Source organism: Rattus norvegicus, chromosome X (assembly GCF_036323735.1).
Source record: "Rattus norvegicus strain BN/NHsdMcwi chromosome X, GRCr8, whole genome shotgun sequence".
Classification (NCBI taxonomy): domain Eukaryota; kingdom Metazoa; phylum Chordata; class Mammalia; order Rodentia; family Muridae; genus Rattus; species Rattus norvegicus.
Window position 1 is genome coordinate 40,856,156 of NC_086039.1, and position 18,650 is coordinate 40,874,805.

The window sequence follows — 18,650 nt, forward strand, 5'->3', positions numbered from 1 at the left end:
AAGAAACCAGAACATCTGGCTTCTGACACTCAGGATCTCAGTGACCTTGGGATGTTTTAATCTCATTTGTGTGGTATACGAAATATGCCTTGATGTATATGTTAAAGGTTGGTTACAAATCAGTGAGATAAGACTAGCCACTCTTCATAACTTGTCCAACAAGAAAGATGGCATTAATTCAACATCTGTGAAAGTTATCTATAGTTAATAATGAGACACACTGTGTAAAACAAATATGATAATTTTAAAAGGTTATTCTAGTTGTAAAATATTATAGGACACGTAAAAATTTAGTCCACTATCCTATTATTTGTCATAATCACATTACAATGGATATAATTCTAGAATATTTAATATAAGATAATGTTTCAAGTGTTTATATTCATAAGGAAAATTCTGATTCTTTGAGAATAAATATTCTGTATAATCAGTTAGCATCATGTATATTACTTTTTTTAGATAGAAAGTCACTTAACCTTTTAATTTATATAGTAAATTTTAAGTATGTTATATTTTAAAATTTTAATGCTACATCTTGATTTTATAGTAATACTAAGCCCTTTTTGGAGTTTCAGAGCATTTTGTCATCATTGAAACATTTAGTTCTCTATCACCATATCATCTCATCAATCAACTTAATATGGTGACTGTCTATTTTTTGTCAAGCATATTATTTATTGAAGGGTATATCTAAATATGATACTCTTGTTTTTACTCAGAATCCAGTCTTGTGGTGGTAAACAGAGAAAGATAGTAAGGCAAAAATTTCACTAGTGAGATACGTTATTGCAGAAATGAGGTCTCTAGTTGTAAGAAGAGCTATATTATGATGGGAATTGCAAGAACATGAACATTTATTAATACATAAGATTTTAGAAGTGACATAAAAAGTACAATCAGAGAGACAAATGCTTTTTACAAAAAGCAGCTAAAAGCAAATCACGATGTTCAAGGCAAACATATTTACTAATTGTTAACTTCCAGAAAACTAATACTAATCTGCTTCTTTCTACTGCCTCCCTGTTTCCCTTTTTCTGGTATCCACGCTCATTAACCTCTTGAAAGTTGCTCAAACTTAAGCTAATTGGTTGCACAGATTTCTTCACCATGGAATTTCTGTGACTGTTCACTCCAAATAATAAAATTTCAGGTTAGACTAATTAGAAACCTTCCACACTAGCCTCTAAGGATAGGATGTGTTGTGATGCCCTTTTTCAAAGCTTTGTACTTGTAGGGAAGAAGTTTCTTCACGTCATTCTAAATATTTGTTCACGTGTTCATTTCTTCCTCTTGTCATTACGCGCTTTAACACTCCACAGATTTGCTACACCATTATAATCATCCTCTAAAGGTCCTGAGGATAATACTGATTTCAGTTATTATGACTGGTCTGAAAATCATATACAACATTCTAGGCATTGGCAAGTCACCACCTTCACGGAGCTCATCACTTATTATAGCAGGTTTACAAAGACATGTAAAAGGCTAGAAAAAGAATGTTAGGTTATAACTCTGCTTTCAGTCTAGCAAGTAAGTTCCCTGCCTAGAACTAAAACAATCCAAAGAAAAGTTAATTGCTAAGATATTTTTATGATGCAAAAATGGATTAAAAGGGGAGACATCTTTAGGTGACTTCAAACTTGAAAGAACTATATGGGAATTGTTGGTAGTGGTGATGAACTTTTTAAAAAGCAGAAAATAAAGTTGTGTTTTAGAATACTGATTTTATTTGAGATGCCAGAAGATATTTGAATGAAGGTCCTCTGCTATACAATTGAACAGACACAAATGTAAATTCTGTCTTTGCCATTTACTATCTTTGTAATCTTGTCCCCAGCCCATCAATTTTTATTTTCCTTTCTTGACATGTAAAATTATCTCAATGCCTTGCTTCATTGAGAAGGAAAATAAAAATGAAAATACTTTAATATGAATGTTTAAAATCTCCTTCAGTAAAATATTAGGTGTTTTTATTATATAGTAGGCATTAGCACCAGTGTTAGAATATGTGACTGAAGCCCTCAGTAGGAACAAGAAATGGTTAGAAAGACTTTAGAGTCCGATTCAAGAAGTTGCAAATGGAACCTATTGACAAAGAAGAGATTATTGTAACAAGAAAGCATGAAACATTAGCTGAAAAAGACACTGAGAAGAAAGAAGAGCAGGAAGCAGAGATACATCTACACGACTTAATTTGTTATTATCATCCTCCATACTTTAAACATGGAAGTTCTGTAATTGAATTGTGAAAAATTAATCAAATTGCTCTTGGTGTTGAGCTCTCTGTCTCAAAAGTAAAGCAATATCTTTTTATGTAGTTTGATTTTTAGTGTATTTTTCCATGCTTATTCATAAGTATCTCTAAACTTTATATTTTGACTCCTTCCAATATTGGTCACTCTTTGGGCTCCCTCTGTCTCTCACTACATGAAAACTTAGAAGCCAGAGAAAAGGATGTCATCATTTCCCCCCCTCACTTCTTCAAGCACTCTCTGTCTCTTACTGCATGAAAATGTAGAAATCGGTGAAAAGAATGCCATCATTTTTTAATGTTACTCTTAAGTATTTACATTGTTTAAGTCTGCCATACTTGATATTTTAAAGCTAGCCAGATGTTATTCCCTTTCAATTATACATTTTGTGGTAGTCTAGCAAAATGTTTACTATGTCATTTTAAAATCTTTTTTTTATTGAAAATTTTTCACCCAAAATATATGTATTCTAATGATGGTTTCCCCCTACCTCAACTCTTCCCAGCTCTTTCTAACTCTACACTCACCAACTCTGTTTTTTTTTTATTGGATATTATTGTGTTATAAATGATCTTATTGATAAAGTGGTTTTTTTTCTTTTGCTTTACTGTTTGGCTTGGTGTGAGGGCCTTAACCGGTAACAAATATATCCTCAAATGTGCTTTAAAAAAAGCTACCAGAACCATAAATGAGAAAATGGAAAATTAATCTTGAAAAAATGATTACCTTCAATTTGTGTATTTTATCGATTTTGACATTTTCTATTTACAACCTTCTTAGAGTGGTATGCTCTCATTCATATGCTGCATTTTATCACACTTTCTGGCCATGTTAGCCTATTATCTGTCACCTATAAGTATCAATAAGGTAAAGGGTAATAAATCTATTTCAGTAATTCTTTGTACCTCATTGTATGACTGTAAGAATGTGGTGATACCACAGAACCATATATCAATCACTTTGCCTGAAATTGTACAAATACATCACATTTGCTGATACAATGAAGACACATGTTAAATATGACAACATAAAATGATAGGCACTAAAAATAGGGAATCATTTGAAATTATCTCAATTAAGACGCTCAAAAGATCAAGGAAAGAGTCATTCAAATTATAAAGTCATCGCATCCAGTTACAATTAATCTGCATTCAAGTATAAAAGGAGAACTGATATGGCTAAAACTTGTGTTTCTTGCTAAGAGAAAAAAGTTAGGCATGGATGTAATTACCCTTCAGACTTCATTCCCATTTCAGCATTTCCAGAATTATTATGTGAAATGGACCTAATGCTTTACTGGTGTGTCTACTCAAAATCAGTCCTGGAATAAAAAAATCAATCTCGTTCTTATTGAACACACCTGTTTAATAAATTTGTAATTGCTTTCACTAGTCATCTAAAAATGCAGTGTACTTATTACTTTTCTTCTTAATGCAGCAATAATTCATGATATTGCATCTCATTCTCCCTTCCATATCTATATCCATGTTTAACAAAAATAAGTTATTTTTGCCACTGTGAGACTTACTCTGTTCCACACATAATTAATATTTCTTTATTGTGAACATTTACATAATTTACAATATTGTTTTAATTCTAATGTGTTACAATTTGTCCTGTCATTTAATTATAGTATTGAAAATAGAATTTGAGAGACAAATACATTTACTAAATGTGGTTCTTGATAAATGTTTGTTTGCTTTTGTTGAAAGCATTGGTAGCATGTTAAATGATAGGAAGCAAGTTGGTCAAAACATCATAAAATTGTATATCCAAATACTTGCCTATTAAATAACATTTAGGGGTAAAATTAAAGCATATCCAAGTTAATTTTATTGATAGAAAAAATTCCACTTTCTTGTGGACAAGTATTTCTATTTTTGGTTATTTGCCCAAAAAATATACAGAAAAAGACAAATTATGTTGAATCAAACAGTTCACAAGAAAACATGCTACTTTAAAAGTCTTTTCCTTAAGCCCAGCTTGGTCACATGCTTGTAATTCAACTACATAAGAGGCAAAGGCAAGAAAATTATCAAGTTCGTAAGTTTAGCAACATGTATATCAAAAATAAATAGGTAAATAAATATAGTATTTATAGTTATATCATAAATGTGCAGTTAATTGTTGAAAACTCAGTTCTTCATTGATTATTTTAATTACCAATTTAATAATTTAGGTATGGTTATCATTGATAGGTTGTTTATAAATTTTGTATGAAAAACATGCCTTTCTTCAAATTTGTAATTCAACAATAGGTTTCATTTAGGGCAAGAATATAAATATCCAGATTCACACTCACTCTGTTACCTCTTAGCTTGTACAAATGGCTATCAGGATATTATTTAGCTACCAGAGGACTCAGAATAGATATAAGATATTTAATAGCTATATAATAGCTCTCTCTTAGGTAAAATAGGTGTTTGGCCAGTTCTATAATTTCAGTTGATTTGCATTAATGTTCTTTTTCAAAAGAAGTATTCTCTTATTTATGTTAGCCAAATATTATTATAATCATTTTGATTCATAGCCAAGCTATTCATGATTTTGTGCATCATAACACCTTGCCCCCCCCCTTTTTTATCTTGGATTTTTGTCTTTGCTGAATTAATCTGCAGTTGATTGTATCAGTAGGAGAATGTTCAAGAAATGTACCAAAAATCTGTCATTAAACTATAATGGGTACATTCCAGATTACTTCTTCATAGTCTGATAAGATCTTTGCTTTATTTGGTGCAATTGTTTATTCTCTCCAGCTAATATACTCTAGGCAAAAACATGATGAGGAACACACAAAAGATATCAGTTCTCTTTTTCTTGGGTGCCTAAGACTACATCACTGTTTGGAACATTTGCTATCTTATTTTTGCAATCCAACTTAAATTTTGACTCACTATATTTGTATATGGCTTCATGAGACATCAGATAAAAGGTTTTCTGTTTTAATATTAATATGAAACATTAATATGAAATATATTTTTAAAACAAATAATAAATGACTTCTAATGTTTCCTTTAAACTATCAGTTTTGCCTTCCCAGTACTGTGACCTTAATTCCCTGATGCTACACCACTAATCCATTTCAAAAACAAACAAAAGTTCTATGTTTAAACATTCTAAAGATGATTAGTGAAATAATTTAGCATGAGTATTAATGAGCCAGTTGTTTTGAGCAGATATTTAATAAAATGTCTTTTCTAAATTTGACATACAATATATTGAGCTTATATGATTATTTGGAACACATTTCCAATAGCTGCTGCACTGGAATAACATTGCCATGTCATTTTTAAATTCATCTTTATAACATGATAAAAGGTTTATTTCACTGATGCATCAGAATGTCTCTTGGTGTGTCAGTACCTGCTATTGGTTGCACAATGTCAGTCTAATTAAAGCCACTTGTAACCACCTATCTCTAAAAGATGGTGATGAGAAAACATATGGTGTGGTTTGTTAGCTCAGGGCATTGCCAACTCTTTGTTTTCTGGCATAGGGACTTTTAAATTGTACTTGTGAAGAGAGCTTGGACCTAGACTTAGCACCTGAGCAGTGTTAATGTGTGATATAATGACTTTACATTCCAAGTCACTTGAATGACAGGATATGTTTTAGTCTCTGCTTTGCTATGGTAAATGTCCATTATGTTGTCTCATAATTTTATGGACTCTAATGCAATAATATGGTTAATCAACAAATATAAAACTTTTTCTTGAATATATTTCTCCTGAAAATAGGTAGGATGATACACCAATTATGTGCTTTCTTTTTTTAAACTAATCTTATTAAAGGGGGAGAACATTAAATCTTTGAGTACTGTACCTCAATTTTATTGTAATGATTTTGCTGGTTACCAGGTGGGGTGGCAGTTGAAAAATTTGGTGAATGCACTACGAGAGGACCCGAGTGGTGTTATCTTAACTTTGAAAAAGCGACCTCAGAGCATGCTTACCTCAGCACCAGCTTTACTGAAAAATATGAGATGGAAGCCCCTTGCTCTGCAGGTAATGAAGCTTAATCATAAGTCATACACCATCATTTTAGCCATAGATTATCTCAGTAATGCTTCTTTTTGTGCCTCATCTCAGCAGCATATGAATTAATCTTGTATGCTTTTGAAAATTTGTTTGTGAAATTATCTCTTCACCTCTTATCCTTCTAGATTTAATTGTGATGAAATCTGAGAGCATACCTAAAACCCAAAGGATAACACTAATTTCATTTTTAAAATTTAACGCATAATTCTAAAAATTCACAAGTTATTCCATGTCAAAATATGGAGAAGAAAGTAAGAAATTTATTTTTTGTTACATTTTATAAGTTGTAATCACATACACTTCTGGAAGAAGATAGTGGATAGTTTAAAAAACTTTTAAATCAGGATATAAACTTGTAATTTATAGAGTGGGAATTTAATTTTCAAATTAGCAATTAAAATTTAATTAGTCTACTTATCAGAATATTTCATTTTTCACTTGTCCACCATATATGGTAGTAAAACCAGGGGAAGTGTTACATTAGGAGTTTTTCATTTTACTTTATTATGAGACTTCACTAAAAAATATTAATTTGGATGACAAAGTATATAAAGTTATTTTAAAGATATAAAGTATTGCAGTTGGACAAAGATAAAAAGTTAGTATGTTTTATATCAATCATGATAGAATCCTGAAACGACATTGAATTTTTTTCACAAATCTTCTGTTTTTAAGTCAACTATTACCTTTTTATAGATGTCTAGTTGTTTTTAAATAATTGCTCACTGAATTTGGAAAACTGATCATTTTTCAGATTAAGAAGAAAAGCTTCAAAACTTCTTCTTCTAAGATTTAGTAATCTATTAGTGCTTTTTACAAGCCCTAGATTTTTTAAAATAAGTCCTCCATTAAACTGGTCTTAAGAATCCTGATGGTTTATTTTTCATTATTTAAAACTTTACCATTCATCAGCCTCAAAGTTGGCTTTATATTTCAATAATGTTAAAGCACATAAAAGTTTCAATGTTAATAACTTTACATATTTAATGTGAAGCTTTTCTATTTTTCAATAGGTTATATTAATAATGTCTAAATGCAGTTGACTTACAATATCTATTTAACCCAAAAAATCTAATGATTGCTAAAGTTCAGAGGCTATTTGCCTTATTAAGTCATATGTTGTCAGATCAAAATTCTCTATCACATATTTTTCTTATTACATTGTAAACTATTTTGTTCTAGTCTTGAATTTCTATTTGGCATGTATATGTCAAAGATCCTTTTTTGAAGTTTAAATGAATGGGTACATGAAGGAAGAGTCCCCATGCTTTCACTTATTAGATAGTCCTCTTTAAATATGTGTCCATTTTTTTCTTTTCTAGATAGCCCTTCATAAAGGAACTTAAACACCAAAAGATGCTAGTTTTTGTTGATCTATATACTCTGAAGTAGTATGTCTAGAAAATCAAATGATTATTTATCCCATTGTTAAATCCTTGTCCAGCAGTATAAGCTGAAGTGAAAATTAATGTTAACCAATTTAAAGTCACTTTTATATAAGTAAATTAAGTAATCCAGAAACCAGTATTACTTATGTTATATGTACAATTGATATTTGTTCAAAGTTAGAGCACAAATACCTTTTAAAAGTTAACTCCATCAATCTTTTCAATATAATTATAAAATTTTAAGGTACTATTTTAGGTCCATTCTTAAAAAGCTATGCATAAGTATTATCAAATTATTAATTATATTTATTTCTTATTAATTACTAATTTATGTTGACTATTTTATAAATTTATGTTTTCATAATACTAAAATTTGGAGGGAAAGTAATTTAAATAAATACATGTGCATATATCAACACGTCTGTAAATTTCATATTTCAACTGAATTTGGGAAACCTAAAACATATTGTCTGAAGTACACCATCTCTAGATAAGCAAGTCTATTAGGGAAAACAAAACTATTTTTAACATCTTTGAAAATTGCTTCAAACTTAACTTTAACACAGCAAAAAGGAGAAATTGGTTTTAATTGAATTCTTCCTAGCAGTGCTAAAACTAATTTTTTTTATTTTTACACTCCAGATTGTATTCCCCTCCCAGGCTACCCCCTGACTGTTTCACAACCCATACCTCCTCCCTGCTTCCCCCGCCCCAAGTCTCCACAAGGCTTCCCAACCCCACCCACCCCTCAAGACCTCTAAACTTCTTGGACCTCCAGTCTCTTGAGGATTAGGTGCATCTTCTCTGACTGAACCCAGTGAGAGTGGATGTGCTCTATAATTTTACAACAGCACCACTACCACAACATGATCCTGTAACCTATTTTAAGGACTGGAAATTATATCATTATAGAGTCCTTTATTGATCTTAAAGCTTTAGCCTGTGCTAAAATCCATACACCCTGAAGCTTAATGGAAACTATCAGAATTTTTATTGAATACAAATTGAGTTCAAGTAAAGGTGGAACCCCCTAAGATTTCAAACTCGAGAATTTGAAAGCATGCTGTCCCAGAGAGAAAACGTCAAGTAGCAGGGTTAGGATCGATGCAATTGTGGATTTCTCCATGGCTTTGTCGGAGGTCATATTTTCTGAGAATCAGCCTCACATGTGAAGCACAAAAACTAATGCAGCAACAATCCTCTGTGTAGACACAAGTGGCATTATTATTGTTTGCTTAATTCTGGTATCCATACAAATCGGCTGCAACCAAAATGCCTATTAAATCATAGGTATTAAATATAAATCATCAATATTTAAAACTTGAAGTTTGAATTATGTTGCTTCTTTTTCTCAAGTATACCAATAATCTAGTAAGAATAAATTCACCTAGAAACTACACAAAGAATTTGTTGTATTTATTTAAGTCACCTTGTGTATTTTTTTTTATTACCAGGCTCAACCTATCTACAAACTTTTTTCAAATAAAAGTATCAATTAACTGAATGTGTAGGTCAAAAGTACTGTGTACATCATTTTCATACCTAATGACTTTAAACAAATATGGCAGTATTTGTAAATGTAATAAAATAAAATATATGTATCCTAAGGTGAAGTATTTTATTTCTAAACTGATGAAAATGATAGGGCCATTTAATATTAATTAACTGCAATGGTAGATTTTGATTTGGAATTTCTTTGGAACTCATAGCCAAATAAGCAAAAGCATACAACTCAATTTCATGCTTACAGAGCAATTTCATCAGCACATTTCATGAAACTTGGCAGCTCTTTTGATATAATTCTATTTTCTCAAGCATTTGATTATAGAACTGAAGGACTTAAAGATCCCTTAGATCCAATGACCAAATTCAGTTACATCTGAAAATTCAAATTCTCTGTCATCTATATACATTCATAAATAGCGAAGATATCTGTCTATGAGATGCAATCTTTTATTCTAAGAAGGTAAACAGGGGTGTCTTGACTCCTAAAAGTTGCTTTCAAAACATCGCCTAGGCACTGTACTAATTTCCAGAATGTGGGTAAGCATGGTGATTGCATATGGTCACATTGTTTTCTTAATAAAATGAAATCCAGGGAGTGCTGTAGAGAGCACACATAGATGATTAGAAGTTTGCCATACTAAATGTAATTGATATATTGCAACAAGAACATGTGAGAGGTCGTTTTCTTCTTATGAGAGAAGCATGGAAAAAAATAACTGGACACAACCAAAAAGAAGTTTCCTTAAATCACTGGGAAACAATGACTACTCAAAACTCTTGAAGAAACCAGCTTTTGGTGCAGAAATACATCTCAAATAAACTAATGCCGATTTAAATATTGTTCAACACATTTTATATAAATTAATATTATCTATATGAATAGCATTATTTTCTTCCCCACATATCTCTTATATTGATACCATAGTGTTGGTTTGTGATTTTGTACTTAAATTTTATTGATGGCAGTTTGCACTTTCCCATCATGTAATGACTGAATAGAAATGAGATAAAAATTATCAACAGCAGTCACTTTTGTATATCAACTGGTATAACAACTATAGAATGGTGAGCACAATAAATTTGCAGTAATGCACTTATAGATGGAGAAGTCAAAACAACTCAATAAACTTTATTTCAATATCCAAAATACAATTTGAGCTTGTTAAATGAGTATTAGTGAAAGTTTGTGCATTTTAGAAAGTCTTGTTTTAAAATCATATTATGAGGAAAACCTTTTATTTGAGGGATACTTTTTGAGGTATAATTTTAAGTAAAAATGTAATTCTGCTGGCTGGACAACAGTGGCCTTTCTCTGTTCTACATGCTCAAATTAGGAAATGACTGCAAGCAACTATCATAGCACATTGAACTTCATCAGTGTCTATGCAATCAACTAAAGAGTCTCAGGAACATTTGTGGGACTAAGGCAAAAGCTTTCACAGTTTTCACACATGGTGTGAAGTTAGCCATTGCTAAACAGTTGACGATTAAGTTAAGTTTATGCTTTTCAGAAATCTTAAATATAAAGTGTTTCGAGTAAAACCTCAACTTCCCACAATTTCTTCTGTTACTATCCCAGAATAATGTTAACTATATTTTGGAACACTTGATTTCAAATTTAATATTACCATTTAATTGTGCACACAAGGTCAAACAGCACAAAATTACATACACTAGTCTTATCAATACAATGTAATTTGATGGGAATAGCTATTTTGTAATATGACTCCAAATATTATATAAGATATTGTGTAATAGCATAATATTTTATGTCCATATACCTGTGCTTTTAAAATTCAAGAATGTAAGGTCTCCTGATCATATCTATGGTCTGAAAAAAAAAGTTTTCTTTATAGTCCAGTAAAAAGAACAGAAACTTTACATGCTTATAGAAGAAAACATAACATTTTGTAATTATAAATTTGTATTCCAGTGGAAGGTGGAAAGCCAAGGGAGAATTTTTTTTCTTTTTTCTTTTTTTCGGAGCTGGGGACCAAACCCAGGGCCTTGTGCTTGCTAGGCAAGCGCTCTACCACTGAGCTAAATCCCCAACCCCGAGAATTTTTTAAACACACATTTTGCTTAAGTTTTTCTCAAATAATTTTTCACATAGAAAAGGCTTGGCTGATTAAAAATGTGCACATTATTTTTTGAAATTATTGCTAGCATTTTCTATGTGGTCAAGAACTGTATAGGATTGTATGCAAATTCTTGTTTCCAAACCCAGAATACATTTTCTTTGGACCATTTGTTGAGATGATCAAGGAAATAATTGTTAATATAAAGCAATATTCTGGTATTAGTGATACCAGTATTGGGAATTTAATAAGAATGTGCCTGAACTGTATAAAGACTTAAATACTGTCCTATGCTAGAACGTTGGGGTGTTGTGATCAATTTGAGTCTGTGATTACTTCGAAGAATAAATAAAATGAATGGCTAGGTTATATATACTTAATGTAATCATTTCATCTCAGTTCATATTTTCCACCTGAAGGGAAAAACAAATTTTTGTGTGAATTTCACATAAGTGATTTTTTGCAACTAAGTACTATTGCAGTGTTTAACGTTTCAATATTGGGTCGGCTTCTATGTCATTGGTTTCATTGAAAAAAATTATATCTCTAACCTCAATAGATCAGATAACAAACTGAAGGACAACTAAATTAAAATACACTTGCCAAAGATTTTAAAATATTTCAAGTAAAACTTAAAAATCAAATTTAGATTTTACGTGTGGACATTGTTTTTCATAATCTTTACCATAGAGCTTTTATATGTACTGTTGTACATACATACATGCATATATTTATGTATATATTAATAGTCTGCAAATGTCCTATTTATGATATGGAACTAGAGAACATGAAGAAGAAAAGACTTGGACCATCAAATAATTTAAAGTAATGTCTTTTATCTCTCAGAAAAGATAAAAATTTTCTTTGACAATTACAACCCTCTATCAATATGTAATGTGTTATTGCTACAGTTCTCACTCATATTTCAGAATGATTTATACCATATTATAATTTAGAGTGTGTCTTTAAGGTATTTATATACTTTAAAATGACACTGAACGTGCATGTATGACTTCTAGGTAGATTTCTGAGTCTGGTTGACCATTGCAACAACTCATTAAGCATCTAAATGTACTGAAGAGCTGCATATGATTTTGAATTTAACACGTAGGGAGGTAAAAGGCAGTAACCTATAATAATATATCAGACTTCATTTCTAAGAGTAAAATTGTATACACACACACACACACACACACACACACACACACAAATGGTCTTTTTTACTGCAGTGCTGTTCAATTTGTGAAAGAAGAGCTTTGTGGTATAAGAACCATTTAGAAATGAATATTGGATGCTATGACTAAGTCCTTCCAAATAAACTACTTTGAAGGGGAGTTCAAAATGGTTCTAAATCATATTGATAGCATGCCACTGTACCATGTTATATTGAAGCTTTAGGATAATATGCAGTCATAAAATAATACCCTTAACCACTGATAGTAGTTTTTGCCAAAAAAATTCCCAAAGATATTAAAGTCATGAAAGAAAGGGTTAATTCGACTTTTTGCTTAAAGTGCAAATTCTTCCCAGTACAACCATGACTATTTTCCTGATGCTCTATCATAAGTAAATTGTTTACAGTAAATGTCTCTAGGATAAGAGAAGGTATAGCCTAGTTTTATTAAATTATCTTCCTTGAGGATTTTAGTCAAAGGATGTATATATATATATATATATATATATATATATATATAATGAATTATGAAATATCCTTAGTTTTTTTATCAAGGGACACTAAATTTGTCATTTCCCATGTATTTTCATACTAATAGTAGTTTTTTTTTTTTTGGTTCTTTTTTTCGGAGCTGGGGACCGAACCCAGGGCCTTGTGCTTCCTAGGCAAGCGCTCTACCACTGAGCTAAATCCCCAACCCCAATAGTAGTTTTTTTTTAGCACAACTTGTTATAATTAGAAAATTTTCAACAATTTCAACTTAATTTTATTATTTGTTCTATGCTGTTATACATCTTCTTAAAGTTCCTTAATGATTTTCAAATGCTTTCAGTCATTTTATTTTATACTCTTTCAATTCTTGTCTAGAAAATTTTTAAAATTAATATGTAGCTTATTTTTCTAATATCAGTGTCAAGTTGATATTTTAATATGATTCTCAAAGTAAATGTTTTCTTTCTAAGTCTGTTTAGCTTGACAATAATAGCACAAACAATACAGAAAAGTATCACATATGTATTGAATATCTACAATGACCTTTAATTTGTATAGAGCATACTGATAAGCCAGAGGACATCCACACGATAAACTCATTGAAATATTTCCTCTGGTTTATCTCTTAATAAAATAAAATTCAGCCAGTTGAATTCAGCAACATAATCGAGTCATTCCTCCTTTGCTCTGTAAGAACAAGTAGTATCGATTTTATAGCAGTTCATTTAATCGTCCAGGGTAACATAACCAAGTCTGGTATCTAGTTGAACATTTTAACCCTTTTTCTTATATTAATTTTCTAACATGATAACTCACATTAACTCTTATTAACAGCAACTCCTTGTTGAATATAGAAATGAAATATAATATTTTTCTTTTTAAAACTTTTCCAATATAGTGACTCACATTAAATAATAACATTAATAGCAACTCTTTGTTGAAAATAGAAATGTAGACGTAATAGATATTTGAAAGAAGTTGGCATAGCTAACCCTGAAATCTAGAAAAGGAATTCACAATTTTGGCAGGTTGCTCATGCAAGTTAAAAATTCCACAAGTCTTATCCTCATACTTAAGACATATTTGAATATTCTTGTAAAAAGTTGACTGCAATTCTTTTTTTCTTGTTTTTGGGTGTTATGGGAAGAAAATAGATACTAAACAAACAAACAAACAAAACTGTAGATTACCAAAGTAAAAGTATAATAGTAACCTTACAAGAGAAGAAAGACAATAAAATTTAATTTAGATTACTTTTTATTAAAACCTTGTGTTATTAGAAAGTGTTCTGAAGTTCTCTTGTACTGTTAGGATATTTTAAAGTTAAAGTACATTGGAAAGCATACTGATAATTTGTTTTTCTTTCATAGTAAATTGATTTTTAGAGTATTGGAAATTAATATACTGTATATTAAGTTTTTCTTTTCCTGCATGTCTATTACGGTTGTTTGTACCTTGAGCCAAAATACACCAACAAAGAGTAAAAGAACTGTAAGCTGTCATATTGCAATACATAGAGGTGTGAGTGTGTGTGCATGTGTTCTGTATCACTGAATCTTTCATTCAAATATCATAAAGGCATGAAATGCACTTAAAATTCATTTTTTATTATCTTGGGCTTCATGGCATTCATCAGTACAAATGACTCTTCTAATCATCTGTGTAATCTCAGAGTTTCTCATTGCCAAGAATGTGGTTTCTATGGGGCAGGCATAGATTAGTTCGATTCTATTCTTAAAAAATATATATATTGTTAGACAGGGAACTCTTTATTGCATACTGTCATAATTTCTAAAATTCTTTAATTAGTGCGTAAAGTTTATGACACTGTTAAATCATCACATGTGATAGAAAATTAAGATTTCATACATCACCATTCCTTTTCCTATCTCTTTTTTTGTTTAATTTTGATTTCGCATACATTAAACTTTACTGTCCTTTTGGAAGGAAGTGTGATTTGAAGCTATTAGGATAAGCTGTGTAATGAGGAAGGTCAAAGTCATTAACTGAGTCCCGAATTGTGTAGCTTATCCCAGTGACCTACATTGTAATTTCCATTGTATTTATGCCTGGCTTTCAAAAATGTTTTGTTATCTGTATGGAAGTAATGCTACAATACAAATAGTTGTAATATGCATTTATTTGCGTGTCCAGCATTTGCATGTTGAAGTGCTAGAATTGTGAGTTTATCTAGATTTGCCTAATGTGTTTCATACAGGCTCAAATAGTACCATTTTGTCATGTGAAGATGCAGTTCATTTTGTGATCACTTTCTGTTTGACATTGCATTGAGGATTATATTTTAATGTTAATTGTTTGTACACTTAATCATATATGTAAGATACATATAAAATTTGTGAATTTTAGTTCCAATTTAGGATAACTTTTCAGTCCACAAGATTATTCTCACATCCTTTGATTCGTAGAATTGGGAATGCTCTTAAGACATCATGATAGATGATTAATTCCATTTATTCAGTATCTTTAGAAAGCAACCTCTATTTAATGCTTAAAAACAAGAGATCTACAGGCATGGAACAAGAGATGAGATTTGAATAATAGATAAATCCATGCGCCTGTGAAAGATGAAATGATTGTGTCATGATTGTGTCACCTTATTCACTATACTTTTAAAGATGTAATAGAAAATGACTTGGAAGAGACAGCTTTGTTTTCATGTTGACAGAAACTATATTTTCCTGCAAAATACTCTCCTGTGTTGATCTCTATTTTTATGTTACTTCTCTGAGCCTCTGTCACATTCTAACATAAAACTATTGTTTGTCAAATGTCAGTGAGGATGTAAGCGAAGTCATTTATTAATTATTTTTATTAGCTTTCAAGAGTGGGATTCCAGAAAATTTAATTTAAATAGTTTCTCATTTTTAAGTGACATAACTCTTCTCATTGCAAATCATTGAGTAGTACTTTTATTTTGTAAATAGCTTTTGGTTGGTTAAACCATAGAAAAGGTGAGTTATGAAATGCATGGAAAACATTATTATTATATATTATTTGTTTGGGGAGGGACCCAAACGAATATCCATATGGTAAATAACACTTTCTTGATTTCAGCCAATTTCAAAAATTTGAACAAACATAATTTTTAAATGATAACTATGTGTCATTGTTGTTGTTTTGTGTTGTTTGTGTGCGTATGTATTTTCTTTTTCATTTTAACCAGCCTCTTATACCTAGAAGTCCCACAAGCAGCGTTGCCACGCCTTCCAGCACCATCAGTACACCCACCAAAAGAGACAGTTCTGCTCTCCAGGATCTCTACATCCCCCCTCCTCCTGCAGAACCATACATTCCCAGGTATAAACCATCCAGGTTGTTATTCTGGGCAGCTTCTAACTAAAACTAGTTGCTTCTACACTATGAACTCAGTTCTTAAAGAACAATTTGAATATTTTTCTCGAGAATTCTGAACACATTCTAAAAAGTACTTCCTATGATAGCAAATGTATTCTTAATAACAAGTTATCTCACATGATAGGAAAGTAATATTAAATAGCCAAGATTATTTTACAAGGTAATGAGGGAGGATTTTTGACTGTGAAGCCACAAGAAATGTCAGTTCTATATAAAACATTTCATATGTTTTTAAAGGGATAGTTTAGAGATGGTTCCTATACTTTTTTTTTCTTTTCTTTTTTTTCGGAGCTGAGGACCGAACCCAGGGCCTTGGGCTTGCTAGGCAAGCGCTCTACCACTGAGCCAAATCCCCAACCCCGATTCCTATACTTTCTTAAATAAAACTGAGAAGTATTTACCATCTCACATTTTAGATGCTCATTTAAAAATATTGTAAGTAAATCTTTTATAGGATAGGAATTTTTGCAGTATATAGACATACATTGTATTCTTAATTACAGTTGTACATGATAAAAAGCTTTCTTACCTTTAAAAAGAGAAAAGGCAAGAGTAGTTGAATTAAAATTTTTCATACCATTACATTTTTGAAAACATTTAAGGGAATTTTTGCTTTAAAATGGTCATAATTTTATTGTCTTTTGATTGTATATACAGTCTTATAATGCAAGTTATACTTTGTACTTAGCCAACTTTCTTTTTTGTGATGTGAATAAATATTTTATAGGTCCTTAAGAAATATTAAGCTTTAATAACTAATTTGTCTTATTAAACCTAGTATGTAGCTAGGATAACTGTAAAGAATATCCACTAGGGCAATGATCTTTTAATCTGACTCCTTAAATCTGGAGTATAAGTATAGATTTTCTGCTTGCATATGCACATATAAATTTAAGAAAAGTGAACATGTTTATACTACATTAAGTTCTTCAGAAAACTCATACTATGAATGCATACATATACATTATATATTTAATTATATACTTAATTGCATATGTTATTACTTTATTTCACTGAAAATTTTTGTTTTCCTTGATACATTACTCAATTTTCCATTATTCAGTATATTCTATATAGTCATGTTTAATAAAGTTGACCTATTGATAAAAGGCTGCTCCTCTATAATACTGTATTTTGAAAATTGGCAGCCCTTGCAAATTTTTCCCACAGAGGATGTCTATATAAATATAACATGATAAACTAATAGGTCTAAATTACCTTCTGGTATGAGCTGCATTGGTATTCATGTCAGAAGCCTCATGGAGAAATCTGCAAATGTACAGATGAACAGAACCTTCTCCAGTGTTGTGAGTTCACTGGGGCTGTTTCTACACTAAATGCAATGTCAAGTTCTTTTCAATTAAGAACTAACAGTAAGAAAACCTAACAGGCAATTAGTTCAAGAAGAGCTTTCAGCTAACTGAAAATGAAATTTGCACTGAGATTTATATTTGTGTTCTTCGTGTTTCAGAACCAGTTATGTATTTATAGTTCAGTAAAAAGCAATATATTGAAGAGATGAAAAAGTAAATGATTATAAAAATGGTAGCTATCTGGTGAGGAAATACACTAATAAGACAGCTCTCTGATTGAGTCAGCTTTGAGAATATTATTTATTGCTTTCTACATCATTAAAATATCTGGATTATAGTTCTCTACTTTGGATATGTACATTTTCATATAGATAAATACAGATTTTTGGTAGGCCGAGATTCCTAATTATTAAATTGACCGATCTTTATAAATTTATCACCATTTGGTAAGGTCCTATGGGAGATAATTAAAATATGACTCAGTTTACATTGTAAGTTAAGATTTTAGTCGTATTTTGATATAAAATTAATATGTTCATATTTGATAGTGCTGACTTGTGATACTTTTTAGGATAACTAGGAACACCCATTACCAGTGAAGCAGAATGATACATGAGAGGAAAAATATATTACATTGGCATGTATAGTCAAATTGTAGAAGACAATTTTTAAGATAAATTTTCACAGATAGCCAAGGAAAGATTTAATAAGATAAACAAGGTGTTTTTTAATTAGTCCTAGAAGGAAGCCTTCATTATGAACTCAGTCGCCCATTACTGTCTAAAAACAATGGCCTTGTACCTCAGACCTCGTTAAAAGTTTCACAGGGTTATAGAGGTGGAAAAACAAAAGAAAAGGTATGGCAATGGGAGGGGGCTGTAGGGGAAACTCAGTAGTAGAAGCAGGAGAACAAAGCATAGATAGATAAAACTGCACTGAACAAACAGGAAATGTTTAATACAATTGAGAATGAATTAATAAAAACTAAAAAATTAAAGGAAATGTTTTTAAATAGCAAAAATAGGATTCAAGGAT

The 18,650-nt window shown here is 30.8% G+C and overlaps 1 protein-coding gene across 6 annotated transcripts in view; it reads left to right on the top strand.

Moving 5' to 3' along the window:
* Cnksr2 (connector enhancer of kinase suppressor of Ras 2) overlaps positions 1 to 18,650 on the top strand; it is a 248,888-nt gene that overhangs the window by 133,313 nt on the left and 96,925 nt on the right. For 3 of the 6 annotated variants that reach the window (XM_008773224.4, NM_001113366.1, NM_021686.3), the window contains exons 9-10: positions 6,110 to 6,256; positions 16,112 to 16,245. In XM_008773224.4, coding sequence (XP_008771446.1) covers positions 6,110 to 6,256; positions 16,112 to 16,245 — 281 coding nt within the window. The remainder of the gene's footprint in view (positions 1 to 6,109; positions 6,257 to 16,111; positions 16,246 to 18,650) is intronic. The other 3 variants (XM_017602144.3, XM_063280272.1, XM_039100001.2) reach the window with 1 other exon arrangement.